This window comes from Pecten maximus, chromosome 2, assembly GCF_902652985.1.
Source record: "Pecten maximus chromosome 2, xPecMax1.1, whole genome shotgun sequence".
Classification (NCBI taxonomy): domain Eukaryota; kingdom Metazoa; phylum Mollusca; class Bivalvia; order Pectinida; family Pectinidae; genus Pecten; species Pecten maximus.
Window position 1 is genome coordinate 8,938,823 of NC_047016.1, and position 27,729 is coordinate 8,966,551.

Sequence of the window (27,729 nt, forward strand, 5' to 3'; positions counted from 1 at the left end):
TCTGACACAATTGCACAGGTAAAATGAAGACTTAGTGATAAGACCTTTCCGAAAAAGTGGGTTACCCATCAAGGAACTGAAAGTAAGCAATATTCGTTGCCAAAATTCCACTTGAAGCTAGTTGATAACTACAAATCCTAAGTCTACTTTTGTTTAAATAGAATATCTAGTTTTTACCTACCTTATAAATCACATCCAAACGAAATGACTTAAATCGAAAGTAGGAACTATTTTAAGACTACCGTCATTGTGATCTGTTGTGCAGAAATAGAGTTTAAGTACTGTACACAATTAATAGATTTAAATATCGACTGGTATTGTTAGACTACAGTCAGAACGACGTGTCGGACAGATATATAATCAATAGATCTAAATATCGGCTGGTATTTAGCAGTCACCTATTGTTAGGATGACGTGTCGGACACAAGTATAGTTAGATATATAATCAATAGATTTAAATATCGGTATACAGTCCGCATGAACTGTCGGAAAGAATTCAACTTACAATTTCACGATATAATTAAAAGATAGATTTGTTATGAACACAGTACAACACGGATTGTTAACTTGATAGAGTTTTACCACTCAAGCGCATGAAAGCAAGCGAGGGATCTGTGGACAGAAACCAGACTACAATAATACTACTTAAAGTGAGGGGGGGGGGGGGGGGGGGGGGGGGGGGGCGTGATCGCAAAGTATAGATACTGAACGTATCAATAAAACAGCCAAACTGATGTCTAACCAGGGCCTACTGTTCTCTTCCTATAGAAGTACCTCCTAGATATCCCGTGTTCAGAGAAGTTCAGAGAATATAGAAAAAAAACACACAAAAATAGAGGAAACACTCGACACACTCTCAGGCATGGGATGGTTATCTAGATTTAGCGAGTGGGTATTGGCAAAGAGAAATTGGTCGGAAGAGTGAAGCATAATGGTCTTTACGAATGTGATGCTATTTGGCCTTTATAATTCATGCTGCTCCTACAACTTTCTAATGATAAACTGATACAGAAGGTGTTATGTGGATTACAATGTTTACAGTGTCTATCGTGATAAAGTAACTCCCATGTTGGACACCATTCGAGTCACTATTGAATAACTGTTTGTATTTTGGCAAGACAAACCTGAAACTAAAAACTTGAAAATCGTATCCTTTTCAGGAGCCAAGCCTCTTCTTCTGGCCATGTAGTATGAGCCGATGGTCTCAGCTGTTACTGCTCATGGTAATTATCGTATAATGGTAGGAGGCAACAACTATTATTATCTTTTTCTAAATCTGAGATTCCCTGTCTCACTTCCATGGGGTGAAAGGTTATGGGGTGAAAGGTTATTTTTATTGTTAGGTTAATATTGCTGTTACAGCAATGGAAGACAATGTTGACGTGACGTCATTGTATTCATGCCTTGGTGTAATGCAATTGTTGAGAATATTCTAGGGAGTGTGCTAGAAGAAAAGAAAATCTCACCCCGGTAAAACTGCGGATATCACTGGGTAAGATGATTCTCTTATTAACCGGCCAGCCTCGTGTTTGGCGATATAAGACTATTCACCATCGGGTTGAGATTCTCCGTCTCACTCCTGAGGGGGTGAACATTCTATTATTCTCACATACATCACGAGGTGATCCAATGGTTGCTAGGGATGTGGTAAATACGGGGTAGGGAAGACAGCGGGCACGCGCTATGACACGACTCAAAGAAGCGTAACGTCAACGTTTCATATACATTGTGAGTGTTGATTCTTTATAGGAACACACCAGGTGTATGTATTGATGGTGTGTGTATGGATGGTGTATGTATTGATGGTGTGTGTATGGATGGTGTGTGTATGGATGGTGTGTGTATGGGTGGTGTATGTATTGATGGTGTGTGTGTATGGATGGTGTGTGTATGGATGGTGTGTGTATGGATGGTGTGTGTATGGATGGTGTGTGTATGGATGGTGTATGTACGGCCGGTGTGTGTATGGATGGTGTGTGTATGGATGGTGTGTGTATGGATGGTGTGTGTATGGATGGTGTGTGTATGGATGGTGTGTGTATGGGTGGTGTATGTATGGATGGTGTGTGTATGGATGGTGTGTGTATGGATGGGGTGTGTATGGATGGTGTGTGTATGGATGGTGTATGTATGGATGGTGTGTGTACGGCCCGTGTGTGTATGGATGGTGTGTGTATAGGTGGTGTGTGTGTGTGTGTGTATGGATGGTGTGTGTATGGATGGTGTGTGTATTGGTGGTGTATGTATGATGGTTTGTGTATTGGTGGTGTATGTATTGATGGTGTGTGTATGGATGGTGTATGTATTGATGGTGTGTGTATGGATGGTGTATGTATGGATGGTGTGTGTATGGATGGTGTATGTATGGATGGTGTGTGTACACAGGTGTGTGTATGGATGGTGTGTGTACACAGGTGTGTGTATGGATGGTGTGTGCATGGATGGTGTGTGTATTGATGGTGTGTGTATGGATGGTGTTTGTATGGGTGGTGTGTTTATGGGTGGTGTGTGTATTTATGGTGTGGTGTGTGTGTGTGTGTGTGTGTGTGTGTGTGTGTGTGTGTGTATGGATGGTGTGTGTATGGATGGTGTGTGTATGGATGGTGTGTGTATGGATGGTGTGTGTACGGCCCGTGTGTGTATGGATGGTGTGTGTATGGGTGGTGTGTGTGTGTGTGTGTGTGTGTGTGTGTGTGTGTGTATGGATGGTGTGTGTATCGATGGTGTGTGTATGGATGGTGTGTGTATTGGTGGTGTATGTATGGATGGTGTGTGTATGGGTGGTGTATGTATTGATGGTGTGTGTATGGATGGTGTATGTATTGATGGTGTGTGTATGGTGGGTGTGTATGGATGGTGTGTGTATGGGTGGTGTGTGTATGGATGGTGTGTGTATGGGTGGTGTGTGTATGGATGGTGTGTGTATGGATGGTGTGTGTATGGATGGTGTGTGCATGGATGGTGTGTGTATGGATGGTGTGTGTACGGCCCGTGTGTGTATGGGTGGTGTGTGTATGGATGGTGTGTGTATGGATGATGTGTGCATGGATGGTGTGTGTATGGATGGTGTGTGTACGGCCCGTGTGTGTATGGGTGGTGTGTGTATGGGTGGTGTGTGTATGGATGGTGTGTGTATGGATGGTGTGTGTATGGATGGTGTGTGCATGGATGGTGTGTGTATGTATGGTGTGTGTATGGATGGTGTGTGTACGGCCCGTGTGTGTATGGGTGGTGTGTGTATGGATGGTGTGTGTATGGGTGGTGTGTGTATGGATGGTGTGTGTACGGCCCGTGTGTGTATGGGTGGTGTGTGTATGGATGGTGTGTGTATGGATGGTGTGTGTATGGATGGTGTATGTATGGGTGGTGTGTTTACGGCCCGTGTGTTTATGGATGGTGTATGTATTGATGGTGTGTGTACGGCCCGTGTATGTATTGATGGTGTGTATACGGCCGGTGTATGTATGTATCGTGTATGTATTGATGGTGTGTTCAGGTTTTAAGTGTGTTCGTTATGACGGTGTACGGGTGGTGTTTGGTGGAGGCTGTGTATAGACGATGCGTTGTGTATAGTTTTATAATGTGATTTCGTTACCTGTGAAACGTGAGTCAGTGACATGTGGGAATGGAATGATAGCTGTGTGGTGAGAAATTAGACACTTTTACTTGTGTCGCTCATATTTACGGTAATTCTCCCTTTCTACCGCATGGCTAATCTTCCGATCCTTCAATACTATTGCCTGTCCTTTATAGTAAAACACACATGCTTCGGTGAAACAGGACCAAGAAGAACCAACTCGATCCCATGAAGCTGTCTTGCATGTTGTTACCTAAATACAATTCCACCAACCAAGCACCCCTTAATAAGACAGTAGCTCGTGGAGCTGAGTTGATTTCCGATGACGCCAATTACAATTAATGACATTTGTTTGTTCATATTTTGTGCACTGTACCGTTTATGAGAACATTAACAAATGGATAACAATAATACGTGGTAAAACAGGATTGATATCAGTATTGTGAATGAATGATCTCATTTATATCAATATTAAATTTAGCCAATGAAATAAGTTCATTTTGAGTTACGTAATTGAATAGTATATGGAATGTATTCCGTCTATCATGATAATATCTAGACATATATTTCTGTCTGCTATTGAGTATAAGTTGTTGATCACAGATAAATAAATAATGAAATCGGTCGCCTATTTCTCTTAAATTACATAAAGCGCATATTCTACACCAGTGTCCCTCTGTTCAGGGTTATTTAGATTTCATAGTCTCCATCCCATGAGATGGGACATAACTGTTAATGATCAAGAAGTAAGATATATTCTATTAACTACGTTTTCCTCACCTTAACTGTTTAAATCTGCTCACCTGTCTATATGCTTACCCCTATATATAGAGGCCACACACTTCGAAAAAAAATAACATAAAATAAATAAAACATGTGTAACTTTCCAAGAATTTCATGTAAGCATTATATGACCAATATCTTATGATTTCTTCAACTGAACATTTACTGAAAAGATACATAATGTATTTTACACCCGGATATCGAAGATATGATCTAAACTAACTAGATAAGTTTTGAATTCTATGACAGCATACCTGACACCCAACTCGTGACTTCATTCTATGCGTATTACGCGTAATATTATGTTTACGAGCAAAACAAATTCAATGATTGAGTTATCGAAATTTCGAGACGCGACGCATTAATCTTCATATCAAAGATGTAATAAAGATGGTATCTAAATGTAATGTAATTATGTTGTCCAGCAGAAATGTAATAAAGGGGGTATCTAAATGTAATATAATTATGTTGTCCAGCAGAAATGTAATAAATGGGGTATATAAATGTAATATAATTATGGTGTCCAGGAGAGATGTAATAAAGATGGTATCTGAAAGTTATATTATTATGTTGTCCAGCAGAAATGTAATAAAGGGGGTATCTAAATGTAACATAATTATGTTGCCTAGGAGAATGTAATAAAGGGGGTATCTAAATGTAACATAATTATGTTGCCTAGGAGAATGTAATAAAGGGGGTATCTAAATGTAACATAATTATGTTGCCTAGGAGAATGTAATAAAAGGGGGTATCTAAATGTTATGTTATTGTGGTGTCCATGAGAAATGTAATAAAGAGGGTTTCTGAATGTTATGTAAGTATGGTGTCCAGGAGACGCCAGTTATATATGTCCCAGGGTATCTTCTATATTATTGTCTATTTCTATCTCTCTCCTTAATAAAATGTCTTTAATGCTATTTGTTATTATTGAAAACAGACATAGAATTTAGGTTTCCGCTTGTCAATGACCAAGGTCATTCCTCCCACAAGAAAACCCTAATAGAAGAAAAGACTAGCATGGGGCCTGTTCAGTGGTCAGGGATACCCCAGTCTGGCTGGCCAACACAAGACTACAGAGTGCTGGCCAGCCAAATTCTTACACGAGGGAAGATCTATCCCTGTCCACGATATCGACCCATGTTTGGTCATTTCTCAAATACTTTACGTAAAAAAATAGGAAATTGTAAAGTGATGTGAATCTGTTACATTGTGTCATCCTGGAAATGTGCGTCGACATTGATGTCATTATCAATTTGTCACGTGGTTACTCTAAATAAAATGACGACGTTACGTTAGCGTGCCATTGCGCGTGTCTTTCCTCCTCCCATTATTGGATCGACTTTCTCTTATCCTGGACAGCGATATCCACAATTTTACCGGCGTGAGAATTTCTCATCTCACTCAAGGGTTGAGACAAGCTACATGTGCGCTTCGCCACGTCAACATTACCTTGCACTGATGTAGCGTCAATATAAGATACATAAGAGGGTAAATAGGGTAAGAGCAAAAAAATCATTCACCTGCTTGTGAGTGAGACCATGGGAATCCCAACACGCGAGGTAAGATTCTTAACTTAAGAATGTCTCCCTCCCAAAGGTGTGAATATTGACCCCTTCACTAGCAACTCTTAATTACCATGTGAAGTATTTGAGAAACTAAAATTTCTATATTAGGGACATTTTATAATATGCAATTTTATGCCCTCAATCTTATATCTACATGGGTGGCAGTAATGTTTAGAATATCTCTGGAAAGAGCATGTTCTGTATATAAACTATCACCACATCCTGTTTGACAGCAGTGTCTAATTAAATTGCATATGTTTTTTATCCTCTGCGTGTTGTTTCCCTGTGTATGCTATTTTCAGGTCTGTCACACATGTGACTTGATTTGATGTACCTAATCCAACTGTCATGTGATGTACACAATGGAAGCATTGACCTTGACTTTCCTTATCGGGGTTGCACATGACCGGAACAATAGGGTGGCGTTCTGATCAGCACGCTTTCCTTTACGGACAAGGTATGATAGGGACTATTACATCATTACCTCGCTAACATATGAGTATGGAGTCGACCCTTTTTGTTCAAGACCAGCTAAGCGAGCGAAGATGAACTTGATGTGTTAGTACATGCAGGTAACCGAGGATATCGTTTTCAACGTTTTGACTTTAGAAACTCTCCCCATGCTCGTGCAGTTTTCTCAGCGACATTCATAGATAAACAGTTGTTAATAAGGACTAGAAATGACGGACGAATCTGTCTCCTTTTCTTTCGGAAAATGCCGTATATGTACGGGGAAGGCGATGGGAGTTCACTACGGCACCGCTACTTGTGAGGGTTGCAAGGTAAGTATTACGTGGTATGTTATGTATCAATTTCATGATATTTAAAATTAAACCATATGTAAATTTGACCCACACTGTGCTGGAGAATTCTTGGTATGTTAAGATTAATAGAATCGAACATGGCTTTGTTTTTTATGGACAGGAATATTTCAACCCGAGTGTAAGAGTTTGGCCTGTCAGCACGAGGATTGACGACTTCTTGCCAGCCAAACTCATATACTCAGGTTGAGATATCCTTGTTCGCGGAACAGACTCATGTTTGATTATTTTTCTCACATAGTTGCAAGCAAATGAACGTTTTTTATGAAAGTTTTTTCATCGCGCCATCTACAATGCTCATTGGATGTGCGTCAAGATTGATAATGTCATCATTTATGACATGGGTACTGAACGTAAAATGATGACGTTACGTTATTGTGAGCAGCGTCATATACTGTATTGCGTGTTGGGGGGTGGGGGGTTAGTTCCCAAACACGATGCCGAGTGTTTGAGAACATAACAATCTCCCCCCGAGGGTTGAGATCCCCCTATCTCATCCCAAAATGGGATGAATTATTATTTTTCTTTTACCCTGTTTTCCAATCGTGGTGTGAACCAAATAAAAACGTATGTAAAAAGCAACACGTGGACGGCGGATGACTGTTGTGATAAGGCTGCAGCAGACGCTTTACACCTTACGATGTTGATTTCATACAAAATATAATTCTGATAAGCTTGTCAAAAAGAACACCAAACACTCAGTTAACTCTGATAACTAATACTTATTTTAATTTTCTTTTGTGAATATTACTGATGTTTACACTCAAATGTTCCGGGTCAGGTCATAGTGACGTGACCCTATCGAGAACAAGAGCACGTTCAAAGAGCACGTGTAGCTTCTCTTTTCCCTAGGGTGAGATAAGTAAAACTTACCCTGGTAAAACTGCGGATATCCCTGTCCAGGGTGAGAGAATCTATTAATCTCTTACCCTGGACAAGGATATCCTCAGTTTTACAGGAGTGAAATTTTCTCATCTCGTCCTAGGGAAAAGACAAGCTACACGTGCTCTTTTCACGTTCTCAACAATCGAACTTCGTCACGTCAACAATACCATGACGTCACGGCAACGGTACAATGACGTCACGTCGATTATTCAACCACGCCACGTCAACATTTCCTTGCATTGATATTTATAAGTTCCTATGTGAGAAAAATAAGCAAACATGGGTTGTTCCGCAAGCCTCGTGCTGACTGGCCAAACTCTTACACGATGGTTGAGATATCCCTGTTCAACGGAACAGACCCATGATAGATTCTATTATTCTCTTACCATGGACAAAGATATCCGCAGTTTTACCGGGGTTAGAAAACATAACGTCATCGTTTTACGTTCAGTAACCATGTCCTCAATGATGACGTCATTAATTTTGACGCACATTCAAAGGAGCATTGTAGTTTGCGCGATTGAAAATTTTCAAAAAACGCACATTCACTTGCAAGTACACGTCTGATCCGCGAACAAGGATATCTTAACCCGAGTGTAAGAGTTCGGCTGGCAAGAAGTCGGCAAGCCCCGTGCTGACTGGCCAAACTCTTAACACTTGGGTTGAGATGTCTCTGTCCACGGAACAGATCCATGATAGATTCTATCAATGTTTGCCCTAGCAACCACGAGAAACCCTGTGAAGTATATAAGGCAATGGACTTTCATTCAACGATTTTTAACTTACAAAACAGTGTTGGGATTATGCTTTCTATAATATGTTCTCGTTGTGTTATAAATCGTGTGTGATATATCGCTGTCTGTCCCGGTTAATAACATTTTAACACCTGATTTCCGACAAACGCTACTTTTTCGATGGCTCCAATTATAGCGGTAAAGCAAAAACGATGGACAGTTTGTAAAAAATATTGAAATTGTAATAGTTTGCTCTAATAATTTTATTCAAAGTTATCTATTTCTGTGAATTTAATCTTTCATCGGAAGCAATAAAATGATAATAAAACCTTCAAAACCAGCAAGGCGGGCAGTGGTTTACTTTCCCGTGTCATTATCACATGTGTAACAATGAACTTCCGTCAATAAATTCTGTCATCATATCGTAGTAATATAATGACAACTTGACGTTTATTTCGGTAAAAGGTTGCAGCCTTAGAACCGGATATAGGATTTTGTTTCTAACTAATGAATTTGACTGTGCTTGAAATATATGTATATAAGACAACAAAAGCAAAATGTTCATAAAAGTCAACATAGAAAAAAAAGTACTTTAAAAAAAAAAAAAAAAAAGCCGAACGGAAATGGTATTATAAATGATTTTCAGACGATATCCCAAGTACTGAAACGGTTTAAAATAATACAGTTGTGTATAGAGCATTAGTTTAAGCTATACACTATGTTTTTTCAGAAAGCTGAAATCGGTGATAATAACAGTTTATAAACCTAAAAACTAGAAAGTGATTATCTGGGATTCAAAGCTGATTACATCTCGTATTGCTGTATTTCATGTTTATTTTCCAATTAACATTCACTATAGATTAATCTATACCTCGTGTTTCCACCCGAGTTATGTGTTTAAATATCGTACGAAAATCCATGTAATCATCCAGTGAAGCGTGGTTAATAGGAGCAATAAACCTCTAAATAGAAACTTGTCGTTGATTTAGGATGTGAATATTAATGGATGAACCGATATGCATCTCTTTCATTTTTGTGAAAGTTTCAGTGATAGAATGTACAAGATGTACAGAGACTGTCTGACATAGAATACTGTATGTTAGAAAATGTTTCGAGGTTCGAAGCTACGTAGATCTGACGGCCTCCCTTATGTGCGGGATGCATGTTGAGAGGCTGCGCATGTCCGTGTTTGTAACTTTGAGACAGTGCATGACTGATTCTAAATGCCTACCTCAGTAGAGCTGACACCCAACGAGACACCCAACGCGGTCATATTATACTGACAACGGGCAAACCAGTTGTCCTACTCCCCAAAATGTTGAGTCCTTTAGGAAAAGTAACAATTACCATTTTTATGGACCAGTTTGTCTCGGCCAGGTGACAGAACCCAAATCATTCTAGTTGCTAGAAAGAAGAGAAAAGATAAGATCCCAAATTTAGTCGCCTCTTACAATCATGTAATGGGGGACAGCAGGTAAAAGTCTGACACCGTACCTGCAGGGCAGTTTTCGTGGATAATCATTTAAATTAGAGTTATATATAACGACATGATTCCTTTGCATCAAGGGAAAATTCCTGTTTCACAGGTTTGAAGAAAATCGCATGGAAATACGGATTATCTCCCACAGTTCATCGATTTATCTTCAGTTATAGACTTTTTTTTTAGAGATTTCTCTGTAGACTAGGGTATGACAGATTGCACGCGCTAACCTTCTGAACCGGACGTACTTACGGAAATACTCTTTGAGTGACGTCACTATAGTTCCCGTGTTGTTATATAATGTAGGATAATCGTAAGAGACACAAAGTTTCTTGAAATGACAAGCTGTACTGTTGTTAACCTCAGAAAAAGTATCACTGATACCTTATTTAGTGTCTTTTGGAATTAATGTTGTGAATTAATTTTAGACCAATGTTTACTTGTGTAATGATATTTGTATACTTTTTTTTCGGAGTTGTGATGGGTACTTCTTCAAATGAGGATATTCGAGCACCAATCATGTGCATTTCTTTACAAACGGACCTTGATCACCGATGGGATCTACAATTATTTAAAGTGATGGGAGAAAAATAATAATTCCCTACCTAAGGAGTGTGACAAAGAAATCTTAACCCGCGGGGAATTCATCAATGTCTAACCATCGGCAAGCCTCGGCTTGGACATTAATTAAATCCTTCTCAGGATGAGATTTCTTTGTCACGCCACAAAGGCAGGGAAACATTATATAAATCTTTCAAAAATAGAACATAAATTAACGTACTATACGCGTTTATTCCGAACAGTGAACATTTGTCTATTTGTAGAAAAAGGTGATTGGTATAACGTTTCACAGTTGTATCCATTAGTTATATTGTGTGATGATATCAGTAATGTGTTTTAATTGCTAGGGCTGATTTACACCGTCTCGCGTTAACGCATATGCGGCGACAATGTGACCAAGTCGCCAACGTCGCCTGATAGGACGTCTATATATTTCCCCAGACATGTCAGTTTACGGTAGTGCCAGCTTTTTAGAGGGGGAAATGAGGAAAAAATAATGAATTACTCGTGTGTACAAAACAGACGTCACTAATGTCTTTTCCCTAATAAAAGTAAGTGATATTTTGACAGATCTCCGGGTTATTTGTGAATTGAAAGTGTTGTATTAATGTATACTATGCTTTTTTAGTTGAAGTTCTTGCATGACCGACATGTATAATGTTGATGTCGAATTATTATGTATCTGAAGGTTAACTATGGCCTGTGTAATATTTTTTTCATCTTAGGCATTCTTTAAGCGTTGGATGGACAGAGACAAAACGCTAGCTTGCTATTTTGGCGGGAACTGTGTCATCACACCGGATACACGTCACTGTTGCAAAGGTTGTCGATTCCGGAAATGCAAAGAAAATGGAATGTCAATTGAAGGTACAAAGATCTTGTTTAAAACTGTTTTGTCTAATCTGTTCATTTTATCGGTAAATATTAGTCAATTGCTGAATTTTTAGGCATGTTTAAAATTCAAAATGGACCTGCCACATTTTAAGAATGGCTTGCGAACTGAAATTTACATGTACCTGTGTGATTCATGATTCTAATTGTTTAAACTAATATTCAATCAGGGTGTTCGCTATACAAACTTAACTTTATTTCAGCGATAAAAATGGGAAGGATTCCAAAAATTGAGAAAACAGCCGCAATTGAAGATTTTAAAAGATCCAAAAAAGAAACCAAAACACCTAACTCGGTCAAAGAGAATAGGCCACAGAAGAAAAAATATAACAATGCTGATAGTCAGGGAATAAACCAAGACACTGATCACTCGTCAACACTAAATCCAGATCATCAGGAAACAGTAGAAATGTCTGAGTGGTCACCTCTAGGACAAAGCTCATTTTCTAGTTTAGATGGGGTATTTAATGGCGGCCAGCTACCCATCATTGTCCTAGAGAACGACTCCGCGACGTTACAAAATGATCATAGCGTAGAAGCAGTCATATTTCCATATGATGCTCGTACAAACCACAGCGATAAAACATCTAATCACCAGGAAGCCAGTGTCTCCTTTCACGGTCAACAAACGCTGTTGGCGGATCAGAATTCTACAGCAGATGATATCTGTCAAAATAGTGCCGGTCAGTCCAATTTTACTCGAGGTATGCTAGGTTCAGACCGAACGGAGACCGACAGCGGTCCTACATCAATAAATGAACGTTCGAAAACCCAACACATGTTAGTGGAAAATACAGCCGATCTCCCAGCTTCTCAAAATTATTTGAGCCAATGTAAGCAACCCAGATTATCTGAAATATCACCGAAAATAATTACAAGTGTGGATCACCAAATCACTGAAACACCAGACAATTACCACATCGATGGCAATGAATCAACCGGAGACGAATGTCCTAATACAGCAGACAAACATAGGAATTACATAGACAAGGCTATTATGGATTCCATTGGTATGATTGTAGATGGTCCCGAGGTTTATGATACAACGGAACTACACGAATCAACTAAGGATATGCAAACCGGAGCGGAGGTATCAGAGATATATGAAATAGCCCGCGACAGTTCGCATCTTCATAACTACGTACGGTTACTGACCACCTTATCAGAGAACGAGTCTCTAGGGAACGAACTCGGAAACCAAAGTGACCTCTCAATCGGGAATCATCCGGGTGATCATTGGTCAATGGATTCTATACTTTCGATCGGTGAGACATCGGCGGAGAGTACAGCGGAGTCAGACAGAGTTAACGATAGTTTAGCGTTTGAAGACATTCCTCACGTGCAGACAGTTTATATTCCTGATTCGCGGTTTCCTAATATTGGAACCGGAACTAGCGGTAAAGATACGACAAGGGGAGTGCCGAGTAGCAATCAACCGGAAGTACAAGGTGATTCGAGAGAGTTTGTCAAAAGCCACCACCCTATAGCTGACAATGTTACTTTGCAACATGACAGAGACCTTACAACAGAACCTCTCCAGCCAGAACAACTGGCTCACAACAAGACAAACCAGAATGGAAATCAAAACTTTGAACCAGGAAACAACGTCCAATTCAAAGTATTGAGTCCTGTACGTATGAGCCATCTAGCAACTGCTATTTTCGTTAATTTAAATGGCAGCAATGATCCTTCAGATGACGGTATTCCGAATAATATCACAGATACCTATACCTATAGAAATCACTCAAATCGTGCATCAAATGCAGGAATAGACAATGAACATGCATCCAGTAACCGTGATGAGACCAATGCAGACACAGGGCGCGATATAATGGGGATCATGAGGAAAACTATGAAGGTGTTCCACCGGTCTGTAGATAAGCTTTACATACCAATTTTCCTGAAAAGGCGAATTGCAATGAAACACAGACACCGAAAGGTGAGTAAGATCTTCTCTGTATTCTAGTCTTCAAACGTCAATTTGTCTTTGTTTGAAAAAAATAGATGGTTTCATACGTTGATTCATGTCTATATAATGGAGATGTCTTATGATATGGGAATATCCTGACTAGAATTGATTATTTTGGTATGTAGTATATTACAACTGTATATCACAAAATGATTAATGTCTTACTGGTGATGCATACATGATTACTGTGGCTTACATGTCAGTGGTCCATGTGGGTGGCCCTTGCTTCCGTTCACAAATCATGTCCTTTAATAAAATCCTGTTCAAAATACCATTAAATATCATGCATGCATAAATATCATACATATGCATATAAAAACCAAGTGTTACGTGTGATTTTCTTGATGTTTCTAAAGAAGTGAATTTCTACATGCGGGGAACGTTACTTGTATCTTAGTTAACAAGGCCGTGTTCCGATTAGGTGGCCCTGTTGTTATCAGTAATGTGCTGCAGTCTCAATGCATGCTTCCCACCCCTCACAATGGAAGAGTCTCGCCATGGAACAGTGTGTGTTATACATCACTTTCTACTACAGTTCGGGGCATCCATAATCCCCTCTCATTGTCAATCACAATGACATGGCCATGAAATAGTGTGTGTGCAGTGGATTGTGGTAACAAATGTTGTAAGAAAGGGGAGATAACCAATAGTAGTCAATACTACGGAAGCCCTGGAAGAGCATTTTAGTTACCACGTATCTATTATTATGTAAAAGGAAGGAGTAATAAAAATACCGTTCCTACGCCGGGGCTCGAACTAGCGACATTTCACTCTCAACATAACTACCACTAAGTAATAGTGAAATAGCCTGAACTGGTAAGGTGTCCTATACTTTCCACCTTTACACCACTCCCTTTACTCCCTCCCTCACAACGACTTCGCCCCCGATCACAACCACAGGTTATTTAGCTCCAACGAAGCCTTTCAATCTTCTATAGCTTATACTTAGAGTTGTCAACGGCACCAAATCTGTAATAGGAAGGCATAATGAAAATAAAAACCTGCCAGTGCCAGGCTTCGAACTAGTGACATCTCGCTCTAACAAGACTCCTACTAGTTTCATTAAGGGAAATCCATGCTAGCCAGGTCTAGTAAGGTGACATTATACTCTCTACTAAAGTCTGAGCCCTAGCCAGGCTGTGTAGAAATGGAATGAATATATGGAAGAATCATCTCTAGGTCGTTTGTGTAAAAGATACATGGAGTTAAGACACTTATAAGTAGCATTGGTTCAACATATTATATAGACATATAACAAATGTAGCTAGTTTGATAGTGCGAGTTATGAGACCTTTCTTCGAAGGTTGTTGATTAGCTGCTATCTGCTGTCTCGCACGGGTTTTTTTCTTGGGTATAAAATGCACTGTTTACCCGGATGCTGCGCACTCCAAAGCGACAGGGTAATAATACAATAGTGTTGTGTCTGTATTGTACTGTGTAACTGTGGGGTAGTGGCTGGTAACAACTCAACAGTAGTTTTAGGTTTGCGTTAAACCAGTGACCTTATCAATGTATACCTGAGTAGGGCCATGTATCGTAAAACGTTTTCGAGGCAATCCTCCCCTTTATCAAAACACAAAAATTACAAATACAATCACATAATATATATAAGAAGTACTGGAAATACAATAAAATACAATAATAATAATGTTTTAGTAACTGGAGAAACAACAATGAACCCTTCGGCAAACGTGGGCCGAAGGCGGATACTAGCGTGACTGTATCATGTTCAACACTAGAACGCTATGCGACCAACGGCAGAGATATTTTGAATTCCCCCGCACGTGAAAGTATATCGAAGAGTTCAAAGACGATTCGTCCCTAAATACTTACAGAATAGGTAAGTAACAAATGAATATTTATTAATCACTATCAATTTACTTGGAGTGCTATCAATTAGCTTTTAAAATGTATAAATTTGGAGTTGGAAAAAAAATTAGTGGACGACATTGCATTGATATCAGATTTCAGAATAAAAATGTTGCATTATCGTCTCTACAGTGATTGATTAAATATCAGACTTTGTACACGATATTTAATCAATCACTGTAGAGACGATAATGCAACATTTTTATTCTGAAATCTGATATCAATGCAATGTTGTCCACTAATTTTTTTTTCCAACTCCAAATTTATACATTTTAAAAGCTAATTGATAGCACTCCAAGTAAATTGATAGTGATTAATAAATATTCATTTGTTACTTACCTATTCTGTAAGTATTTAGGGACGAATCGTCTTTGCCCCATATAATCATTACAAGTAATTCGTATCCTCCATACATTTATGTGAGGATCCATGTTATCTGGATTATACTGTTTATATTACTTCTTTGACCCATATATATATATATATATATATATAATTACATATATATGGGACAAAGAAGTAATTCTAACAGTGTGGACATGAAAAATGACAAATTTTCGAGGCAATCCGCCCCTTCATCTAGACACAGAGAATACAATCGCATGATATATATGCAATACTATAAAATACAATAAGATATAGTAAGAGTAGTATTTTGAGTAGGAGTTGAAATAATAACCATGAACCCTTCGACTGGCGTGGGCCGAAGGCTGTGGCTAGCGTGACATGTACAAAGCCATGTTCAATCTTATTCATATTCTAACTACTAACTCATTCTTATTTATAATTGGATTATTTACCTCCCCTCTTTGTGTACTATGTAATTCTGAACCAGAAACTGTAGCCCATTTTTTATGGGACTGTCGAGAAGTACAAAAATTACTGGATAGTCTAGATTCATTAATGGAAGCTCTGATAATCCCATTCTCTGTAAATAAAAAAAACCCACCTTTTTTTGGCCCCCTTCATCAGAATTTCCTTCCCAGTAACCGAGTAGATAATGAAATTATCATAATTATAAAGCAATACACTTACAGAATGAGATGTCTACATAGCTCACTAAATATAAACTCTCTCATAAACATAAGGACAATTACACGATTCAAAAATACATTGCTATTGATAAGGGTAAAAATGCTAAACGCAAATTTGAAAATGAATGGAAGAAATGGGACAGACTTATTATGTTATAGTTATGTTGTTTCATTACACTATTATTATTGTCATTATTCTTTTATTTGAACTTTAGCATCTAAATCAATTACTTGCAGGTTAAGTTGCTAGCTTCCTTCAGTGAATTAGTAATCTGATCGCCCTTCTCGTAGCCGATTTACCTCGTTTGTAAGAAAAAAAAATTATATTATACATGCATACAGTCGTCCTATGTTCCACCACCTCAACTCATCTAAAACTTCTATAAGTATCTAAACTTTCTTCTCCTCTCTTTTCATTCTTTCTATCTCTGTCTTTATTTCTCTCCCTTCCATAGTCAATACAATGTACTGATCATAAACAGTTAAAGATAAATTAATAAAGTTGCTGAAATTAAATTTATAAACAAAAACCCATTTTTTCTGTTATTATTATTATTATATTTTTGTCTCCTCTTTTGTATAATGTCGCTAGTGTCCTTTTATAAGTTATGTGGATACTAAATTATTGACGTTTCTAGCATAGGTTATCTGTTAGATTGGATGTGACTGATACAAATGGAATAAAAATAGAAAGGTTATGTCTGCAGTTGGTATGTATATTGTAGTATATTAATTATAAAATATTGATGTATTTTGTAGTACATTTAATGTTTTAGACTGTGTGTGTGATAATGAAATATTGAAAAGGTCATGAATATATTTGATATATTTATTGTATACATTAATTGTAAACCTAACATATTGTGTATGTATGTATGTACATGTAGTTATTCTATAACATTGATATGATTTCTAGCTTATTTTGTATGTGTGTATGGAGTGATGTGTACAACATTGATATGTTTTTCAGCTTATTGTGTGTTTGTATGGAGTGTTGTGTGAAACATTGATATGTTTTCCTGCATATTTTGTATGTGTGTATGGAGTGATGTGTACAAGATTGATATGATTTTTAGCATATTTTGTATGTGTGTATGGAGTGATGTGTACAAGATTGATATGATTTTTAGCATATTTTGTATGTGTGTATGGAGTGATGTGTACAAGATTGATATGATTTTTAGCATATTTTGTATGTGTGTATGGAGTGATGTGTACAACATTGATATGTTTTCCTGCATATTTTGTATGTGTGTATGGAGTGATGTGTACAACATTGATATGTTTTCCTGCATATTTTGTATGTGTGTATGGAGTGATGTGTACAAGATTGATATGATTTTTAGCATATTTTGTATGTGTGTATGGAGTGATGTGTACAACATTGATATGATTTTTAGCATATTTTGTATGTGTGTATGGAGTGATGTGTACAAGATTGATATGATTTTTAGCATGTTTTGTATGTGTGTATGGAGTGATGTGTACAAGATTGATATGATTTTTAGCATATTTTGTATGTGTGTATGGAGTGATGTGTACAACATTGATATGTTTTCCTGCATATTTTGTATGTGTGTATGGAGTGATGTGTACAAGATTGATATGATTTTTAGCATATTTTGTATGTGTGTATGGAGTGATGTGTACAACATTGATATGTTTTCCTGCATATTTTGTATGTGTGTATGGAGTGATGTGTACACGATTGATATGATTTTTAGCATATTTTGTATGTGTGTATGATTTCTAGCACATTGTGCGTGTGTGGGTTGGAGTGATGTGGAAAACAGTGTTATGTTTTCTAACATATTTTGTAATCATGTATGCAGTGACGTGTATAGTTATAAGTGGATAATAATAGAAAACATTAATGTTTTTTCTAGCAATGGGTTTGATGGTGGGTGGGTGCATATGTGATGCGGTGTGTGATTGATTATATAGTAATTGATCTGGTTTAGATGTGTAGGAGTGAACAGTTAATATGAGCAAGTCATATATATATAATGTATGTACATTGTGTTGCTGAAAAACTGAATAAAAAGTAAATTGTTTTTAAAAAAAAGTTCAATCTTACTGTAGTTTTCATTCCTACTATACGGAAGCCCCTGGAAGTGACATTTTAGCTGCCTATTTATTAGTTAACACTTATTTGTAATTCCTTATTTATTATTACTTTTTATAATTTTTCTGGTATTTAATTGCTTTAGCTGATTTGTAACAACTTATTCGTTATTACATGTACTTATTTGTTATTACTTATTCATTATTACTTATTTGTTATAACTTATTTATATTACTGATTTGTTATTACGTATTTGTTATAACTAATTTGTTATCATGTACATGTACCTATTATTGCTTATTTTGTTATAACTGTTTTGTTATAGCTTATTTGTTATAGCTCATTTAGTATGTTTTATTTATGATAACTGATTCGTGATAACTTATTTGTTACATTTTATTTATGATAACTTAACTGTTATTACTTATTTGTTATAACTGATGTTATGCTTTATTTTGATAGCTTATTTGTTTTAGATTTTTGTTATTACTTTTTTTGTTATAACTTATTCTTTATTGCTTTTTTTATAACTAATGTTTTATAAGTTATGTATTATTACTTATTTGTTATAACTGATGTTATGCTTTATTTTGATAGCTTATTTGTTTTAGATTTTTGTTATTACTTTTTTTGTTATAACTTATTCTTTATTGCTTTTTTTATAACTAATGTTTTATAAGTTATGTATTATTACTTATTTGTTATAACTGATGTTATGCTTTATTTTGATAGCTTATTTGTTTTAGATTTTTGTTATTACTTTTTTTTTGTAATAACTTATTCTTTATTGCTTTTTTTATAACTAATTTGTTATAAGTTATGTATTATTACTTATTTGTTATAACTGATTCTTTATCACTTATTTTTAATATTTCATTTGTGATAATTTATTTGTTATTACTTTTTTGATTTTACTTATTTGTTACAACTGATTTGTGATAACTGATTTGTTATTACTGATTTGTGATAACTAATTTGTTATTTCATAATTACAAAACGAGGTAAATGGGCTGCCCGACAAAATAGACGGTTTCAACACTTTCGGATATGTTGATTATTTATTAAAAAGTTAACATTAATAGACAGACAGACAGACAGACAGACAGACAGAGTTTTAGTAAGGCGTGTGTCACAAAAATATCTTTCTTGTAAGCACTCATTTAGTTTTTTCTCAAAATGTCATATATATCCTATGTCGCATTTTTCCATATTTGCTGATGGTTTTCCTTTTTCTCCTTGTCATCATAGTGCCTCATTTTTATTATTTATTTTATTTTTTATCATGCATTCAAAATATTTCAAATGTTTGAATTATTTCAAGAATTATGAACACGGTCATCTGATCTATTATATCGAGCGTTCAGTTTCCGTGTTGGTCATATCAACTCTTATCACTTCCACTGATGGTCAATACAACAGACCAGACACCACACTTTTTATTTCCTTTGTTATATCTAAAGGTTTCTCAATTTCAATCGTTTAGCTAAAAATCACGATAGTTCGGTTTCGGTGTTGGTTGCATCAAATGCTTGCCAATTCCAAAAACCATCGACACAACAGACCAAACACAATTTATTACATTTTTACCAGTTAAATATCGAAAAATATTCATTCTATAAAAGTGATACTGTTCACTAGTGAAAAATATCTCTTTTTTTATTTGATTAGATCAATCAACAAACTGCTTGCAAACAAGAAATGGAAAACAAAAAACTGATCCGGTATGTTTTGCTATAAAATGTAATTAACATAATGTCTATCAGTATATTCAGTAATTCTAAATGTATTTCACTCCTGTGGCTAATATTTTGAAATTGTTGGTATTACTGAATAAACTGTTAGATATCCTCTAGGCATTAGTATTTTAAATGATTAATTAACATATAAGGGGAACTAAAAAGTCACATCCTGGCTTTCGTACAATAGAGTGGAAAGGGTAAAGCGATTTAATTTACCTAAAATATAAACGTAAATGAAAAATAGGGATAAAATCAACTTGATTTAGAAATATCTTTACTGATACGGAATGATTGAAGAGTCCTAATGTCGTGAGTGAGAGGATAAGCATTTTCTGAAAAAGTTACACATTCAAATATACAGATGGGGAATTTACTGGAATTCTTTAGGGACTGACAAGTTCATTCATTCATTCATTCATTTTTTATTTATTTATTTATTTATTTTGCCTGTGGTGAGAAGTATGCAGTAAGTCATTGTTGCATAATTTCACGTCACTTGGGACTTATGACACCTTTTGTGACTCGAAAGCATATAAAACCCCATGCTTACACCATGTACGTACAAATGTACTACTGATTTAGTGCAGATATGTACATCGGCATAAAGGTAACGTAAACGTAAATGTTGTACTGCTGTGAAAACATATATGGTGGAACCGTATCAATCAGATCAGGATAATTGAAAAAAAAGTATTTTACTTTTTAAATTTTTAGAATAAAACACTATCATAGTACTAATTGGTCGACTTTTATCTTTTAATGCAGAAAGGTCAGAAGATTGCTACACGGTCAAAGGAAGGAGTAGGATATCTGTTGGCCAAATTTTTGAGGGAAATCAAGGTGGAAAACGAAAGAATAACAGGTGAGCCAAAAGTACATGATGTGATAATCCGACCTCTTTTGATATGTATTGTCTTCATTTTAGTCTGCCCCGCTGTCGAGCTCAATGCCTTACGGACGTGTCTTTAGTAGTAACGTAAATAATTCGAATAACATTTTAGATTTAGAGACTGGGACTTTTTTTGTTTGCTGTACTATAGCTAGTCAGACATTGATTGTAACGTCAGTATATAACAATGACGTTACATTGACACATTTAACGGTTTGTTGTCTACATTACATAACAATGACGTTACATTGACACATTTGACGATTTGTTGTCTACATTACATAACAATGACGTTACATTGACACATTTGACGGTTTGTTGTCTACATTACATAACAATGACGTTACATTGACACATTTGACGGATTTGTTGTCTACATTACATAACAATGACGTTACATTGACACATTTGACGGTTTGTTGTCTACATTACATAACAATGACGTTACATTGACACATTTGACGATTTGTTGTCTACATTACATAACAATGACGTTACGTTGACACATTTGACGATTTGTTGTCTACATTACAAAACAATGACGTTACATTGACACATTTGACGGTTTGTTGTCTACATTACATAACAATGACGTTACATTGACACATTTGACGATTTGTTGTCTACATTACATAACAATGACGTTACATTGACACATTTGACGGTTTGTTGTCTACATTACATAACAATGACGTTACATTGACACATTTGACGATTTGTTGTCTACGTTACATAACAATGACGTTACATTGACACATTTGACGGTTTGTTGTCTACATTACATAACAATGACGTTACATTGACACATTTGACGATTTGTTGTCTACATTACATAACAATGACGTTACATTGACACATTTGACGGCTTGTTGTCTACTTTACATAACAATGACGTTACATTGACACATTTGACGATTTGTTGTCTACATTACATAACAATGACGTTACATTGATACATTTGACGGTTTGTTGTCTACATTACATAACAATGACGTTACATTGATACATTTGACGGTTTGTTGTCTACATTACATAACAATGACGTTACATTGACACATTTGACGGTTTGTTGTCTACATTACATAACAATGACGTTACATTGACACATTTGACGGCTTGTTGTCTACTTTACATAACAATGACGTTACATTGACACATTTGACGGCTTGTTGTCTACTTTACATAACAATGACGTTACATTGACACATTTGACGGTTTGTTGTCTACATTACATAACAATGACGTTACATTGACACATTTGACGGTTTGTTGTCTACATTACATAACAATGACGTTACATTGACACATTTGACGGGTTTGTTGTCTACAATGCATCCCATGATCTAATTGGTTTACAAAGTTACAACACGTGTTAAAGATTTGAAAGACAGACATCCAAATTTGTTTAGTTGATTGTCCGATAGAGCTCTGATTAAAGGAATGATATCAAGCGCAGCAGTGGAATTAACCATTGAATAGAAGGAGTACTAATCCCACATTTGAATCCTGTTATATTTGAAAAAAATATGGGCAAATATCACAACTAAAGGCATTTTTGGTGAATGAGAAAAAGACAGGTTAAAATCTAAATAATCAATTGTCATTTATCCAAGCAAGATAAAGACCCAATATTGTGTTCCATGCCTCATGTGTATTGAGAAGATGACGTTTGAGGATTTCAATTCAGTTGAATCGTGTGACCTTGTATGTCATTGCCATTCACTTTAACACAAGTCTGTCACCTGAGCATCATACATATCAACTATGCAGACTGTAGACTGGCACTTAATGCTAAGTACAAAGAGTAATCGTTATACAGAAAATGAAAGCATCTTTATTGGCATGGCAGTCTGCATTGATTACTGAAAGATCTTTTTGAAAAAGGTTGAAAATTGATGACCTTTGACCTATAAGCCAGGCTTATATTTTATCTTGGTTAGACCAAATAAGTACATTGTATCTGCAAATGATATTTAAGAAAATATTGTTATTTTCTGTTGTTCACTTGTGTATGAATGGCATTTTTTGACAGATATTTTAAATGACACGCGTCAGCGTGTCATTTAAAATATCTGTCAAAAAATGCCATTCATACACCAGTGAACAACAAAAAATAACAATTATTTCTTATATTTACATTTCAAAACTATTTTTCAACGTAATCTTTGAAAAAAATCATATGAAACAGTATTCTACGTTCGTTATACGTAGTGACGAAACAGCTGAATGATCGATGTAACAGCGTAACAGATCTCGATAGTTCCAATTTGGCGGGAAAGGTAATCAAGTACACAAGTACACAAAATATAGTTCCACACAAATTTACTATTTTAATCATCATGAAAGAAAAATATTGAAATGTTGTCTTCAATTTTATAATTATTAACAAGTTTTAAAGTTGATGAAACATTATTTCATGTGTAATCAAACGCGATTTTATATTCACACTTCTGCATTCTACGTGGCACCGTCAAATATGTACTGTATGTATTCATACGCGGCAGGTTAATTGTTCACCTAGGAATTAACGCTAATTTTGTTAGTACTTTCATATAGAGAACACACAATGGAAATGTAAATATAATTGGATGAATGCTGTAAAATAACCCGTTGTTGACGACGACGATAACAACGACGACGACGACGACGACGATGATGATGATGAAGTTCTAGATTTTGCTCACCAAGACTCACAGATATAAATAATAACAGATTTTTATTTTATGAATTTGAACTGAAATATAAACTATTTACTAAGCAAATCGGACAAGGATTTTAAGTTTGTTTTTATCTCTATCAGTGTCACACTGTGTCGTGAACTCAAGTATACAGGGTTTGAACATTTAAAGCAAAAAATAAGTATATTTTGCAAATCTGAACTTATATCTTCAGATACTAACTAATAGACATGACTAGAAAAACACGACTGGTTTTTTTTGTTTGTGTTTTTTTTTTAATAAAAATGAAAAGTTTGCGAGTTTATCACTGATGAAAACATAGAGTTTATGACTAGAGTAAAATCTACAAAATAGCTTCTGGTTTTATCTGATCCTTGCTAACTCAGTTCATTATTCAGGTTGGTTAGCCATAACAGTTATTACGTATGGTAAACTTATTTTTAAAAAGGAACGAAATCCAGCGATAAGGTATCCTACCTCCTTTTAGGTGATCAGAGAGTCAATGGATTTGTCGATGAGGGGGCGGAGCAGACTATCTTGTGATTCAACCTAGATCTGTTAATGTGATAATACAGATACATCACCCGATTAAAGTTCCCTAGTACATCACCCATAAAATACACACCTCTCACTACACAGACGCCTTGTACATCACCCGATTAAAGTTCCCTTTTTTATTCCCAATAAAACTTACATTGTATATATGCAGTAATACCACATAGTTTATCAATGTACATACAATGTAGAAGATTGCGGTGGGCAATTCCATACCTGTATTTGATAAATTTGTATATCACAAACTGGAAATGGATTCAAAATTAGTAAGTAGTAAAAACTTAGATTGGTCACTTCACAGACGCTTTGCACATCATCTGTAAAATACACACCTCTCACTACACAGACGCCTAGTACATCACCCATAAAATACACACCTCTAATTACACAGACGCCTAGTACATCACCCATAAAATACACACTTCTCACTACGACGCCTAGTACATCACCCATCAAATACACACCTCTCACTACACAGACGCCTTGTACATCATCCGTCACATACACACCTTTAATTACACAGACGCCTAGTGCATCACCCATAAAATACACACCTCTCACTACACAGACGACTAGTACATCATCCGTCACATACACACCTCTAATTACACAGACGCCTAGTACATCACCTGTAAATACACACCTCTCACTACACAGACGCCTAGTACATCATCCGTCACATACACACCTCTAATTACACAGACGCCTAGTACATCACCCGTAACATACACACCTCTCACTACACAAATGCCTAGTACATCACCCATAAAATACACGCCTCTCACTACACAAACGACTAGTACATCACCCATCAAATACACACCTCTCACTACACAGACGCCTAGTACATCACCCATAAAATACACACCTCTCACTACACAGACGCCTAGTACATCACCCATAAAATACACACCTCTCACTACACAGATGCCTAGTACATCACCCATAAAATACACACATCTCACTACACTGACGCCTAGTACATCACCCATAAAATACACACCTCCCTCTACATAGACGCCTAGTACACCACCTGTAAAATACACACCTCTCACTACACAGACGCCTAGTACATCACCCATAACATATACACCTCTCACTACACAGGCGCCTAGTACATCACTCATAACATACACACCTCTAATTACACAGACGCCTTGTACATCATCCGTCACATACACACCTCTCACTACACAGACGCCTAGTACATAACCCACAAAATACACATCTCTCACTACACAGACGCCTTGTACATCATCCGTCACATACACACCTTCACTACACAGACGCCTAGTACATCACCCATAAATTACACACCTCTCACTACACTGACGCCTAGTACATCACCCGTAACATATACACTTCTCACTACACAGACGCCTAGTACATCATCCGTCACATACACACCTCTCACTACACAGACGCCTAGTACATCACCCATCAAGTACACACCTCTCACTACACTGACGCCTAGTATATCACCCGTAACATACACACCTCTCACTACACAGACGCCTAGTACATCACCTGTAAAATACACACCTCTCACTACACAGACGCCTAGTACATCACCCATAACATATACACCTCTCACTACACAGGCGCCTAGTACATCACTCATAACATACACACCTCTAATTACACAGACGCCTTGTACATCATCCGTCACATACACACCTCTCACTACACAGACGCCTAGTACATAACCCACAAAATACACATCTCTCACTACACAGACGCCTTGTACATCATCCGTCACATACACACCTTCACTACACAGACGCCTAGTACATCACCCATAAATTACACACCTCTCACTACACTGACGCCTAGTACATCACCCGTAACATATACACTTCTCACTACACAGACGCCTAGTACATCATCCGTCACATACACACCTCTCACTACACAGACGCCTAGTACATCACCCATCAAGTACACACCTCTCACTACACTGACGCCTAGTATATCACCCGTAACATACACACCTCTCACTACACAGACGCCTAGTACATCACCTGTAAAATACACACCTCTCACTACACAGACGACTTGTACATCATCCGTCACATACACACCTCCCTCTACACAGACGCCTAGTACACCACCTCTAAAACACACACCTCTCACTACACAGACGCCTTGTACATCACCTGTAAAATACACACCTCTCACTACACAGACGCCTAGTACATCACCCACAAAATACACACCTCTCACTACACAGACGCCTTGTACATCACCCATCAAATACACACATCTCACTACACAGACGCCTTGTACATCACCCACAAAATACACATCACTCACTACACAGACGTCTTGTACATCACCTGTAAAATACACACCTCTCACTACACAGACGCCTAGTACATCACCCACAAAATACACATCACTCACTACACAGACGCCTAGTACATCACCCGTAACATACACACCTCTCACTACACAGACGCCTAGTACATCACCCGTAACATACACACCTCTCATTACACAGACGCCTAGTACATCACCCGTAACATACACGCCTCTCACTACACAGACGCCTAGTACATCACCCGTAACATACACACCTCTCACTACACAGACGACTAGTACATCACCCGTAACATACACACCTCTCACTACACAGACGCCTAGTACATAACCCACAAAATACACACCTCTTACTACACAGATGCCTAGTACATCACCCGTAACATACACACCTCTAATTACACAGACGCCTAGTACATCACCCGTAACATACACACCTCTCACTACACAGACGCCTAGTACATCACCCGTAACATACACACCTCTCTCTACACAGACGCCTAGTACATCACCCGTAACATACACACCTCTCACTACACAGACGCCTAGTACATCACCCATAAAATACACACCTCTCACTACACAGACGCCTAGTACATCACCCGTAATATATACACCTCTCACTACACAGACGCCTAGTACATCACCCGTAACATACACACCACTCACTACACTGACGCCTAGTACATCACCCGTAACATACACACCTCTCACTACACAGACGCCTTGTACATCACCCATAAAGTACACACCTCTCACTACACAGACGCCTAGTACATCACACGTAACATACACACCTCTAATTACACAGACGCCTAGTACATCACCCATAAAGTACACACCTCTCGCTACACAGATGCCTAGTACATCACCCGTAACATACACACCTCTAATTACACAGACGCCTAGTACATCACCCATAAAATACAGACCTCTAATTACACAGACGCCTAGTACATCACCCATAAAATACACGCCTCTCACTACACAGATGCCTAGTACATCACCCGTAACATACACACCTCTAATTACACAGACGCCTAGTACATCACCCATAACATACACACATCTCACTACACAGACGCCTAGTACATCACCTGTAAAATACACACCTCTCACTACACAGACGCCTAGTACATAACCCACAAAATACACATCACTCACTACACAGACGCCTTGTACATCACCAATGAAATACACACATCCTTCTACCTAGACGACTAGTACACCACCTGTAAAATACACACCTCTCACTACACAGGCGCCTAGTACATCACCCATAACATACACACCTCTAATTACACAGACGCCTTGT

General features: G+C 37.2%; 1 protein-coding gene across 1 annotated transcript in view; it reads left to right on the top strand.

Annotated features, from left to right (window-relative positions):
- Nucleotides 1–6,387: 6,387 nt before the first annotated feature.
- The window catches only part of LOC117316533, a 37,069-nt gene continuing 15,727 nt past the window's right edge, over nt 6,388–27,729 (top strand). The window contains exons 1-4 of the mRNA XM_033871172.1: nt 6,388–6,707; nt 11,132–11,273; nt 11,501–13,236; nt 20,739–20,835. Coding sequence (XP_033727063.1) covers nt 6,606–6,707; nt 11,132–11,273; nt 11,501–13,236; nt 20,739–20,835 — 2,077 coding nt within the window. The 5' untranslated portion in view covers nt 6,388–6,605. The remainder of the gene's footprint in view (nt 6,708–11,131; nt 11,274–11,500; nt 13,237–20,738; nt 20,836–27,729) is intronic.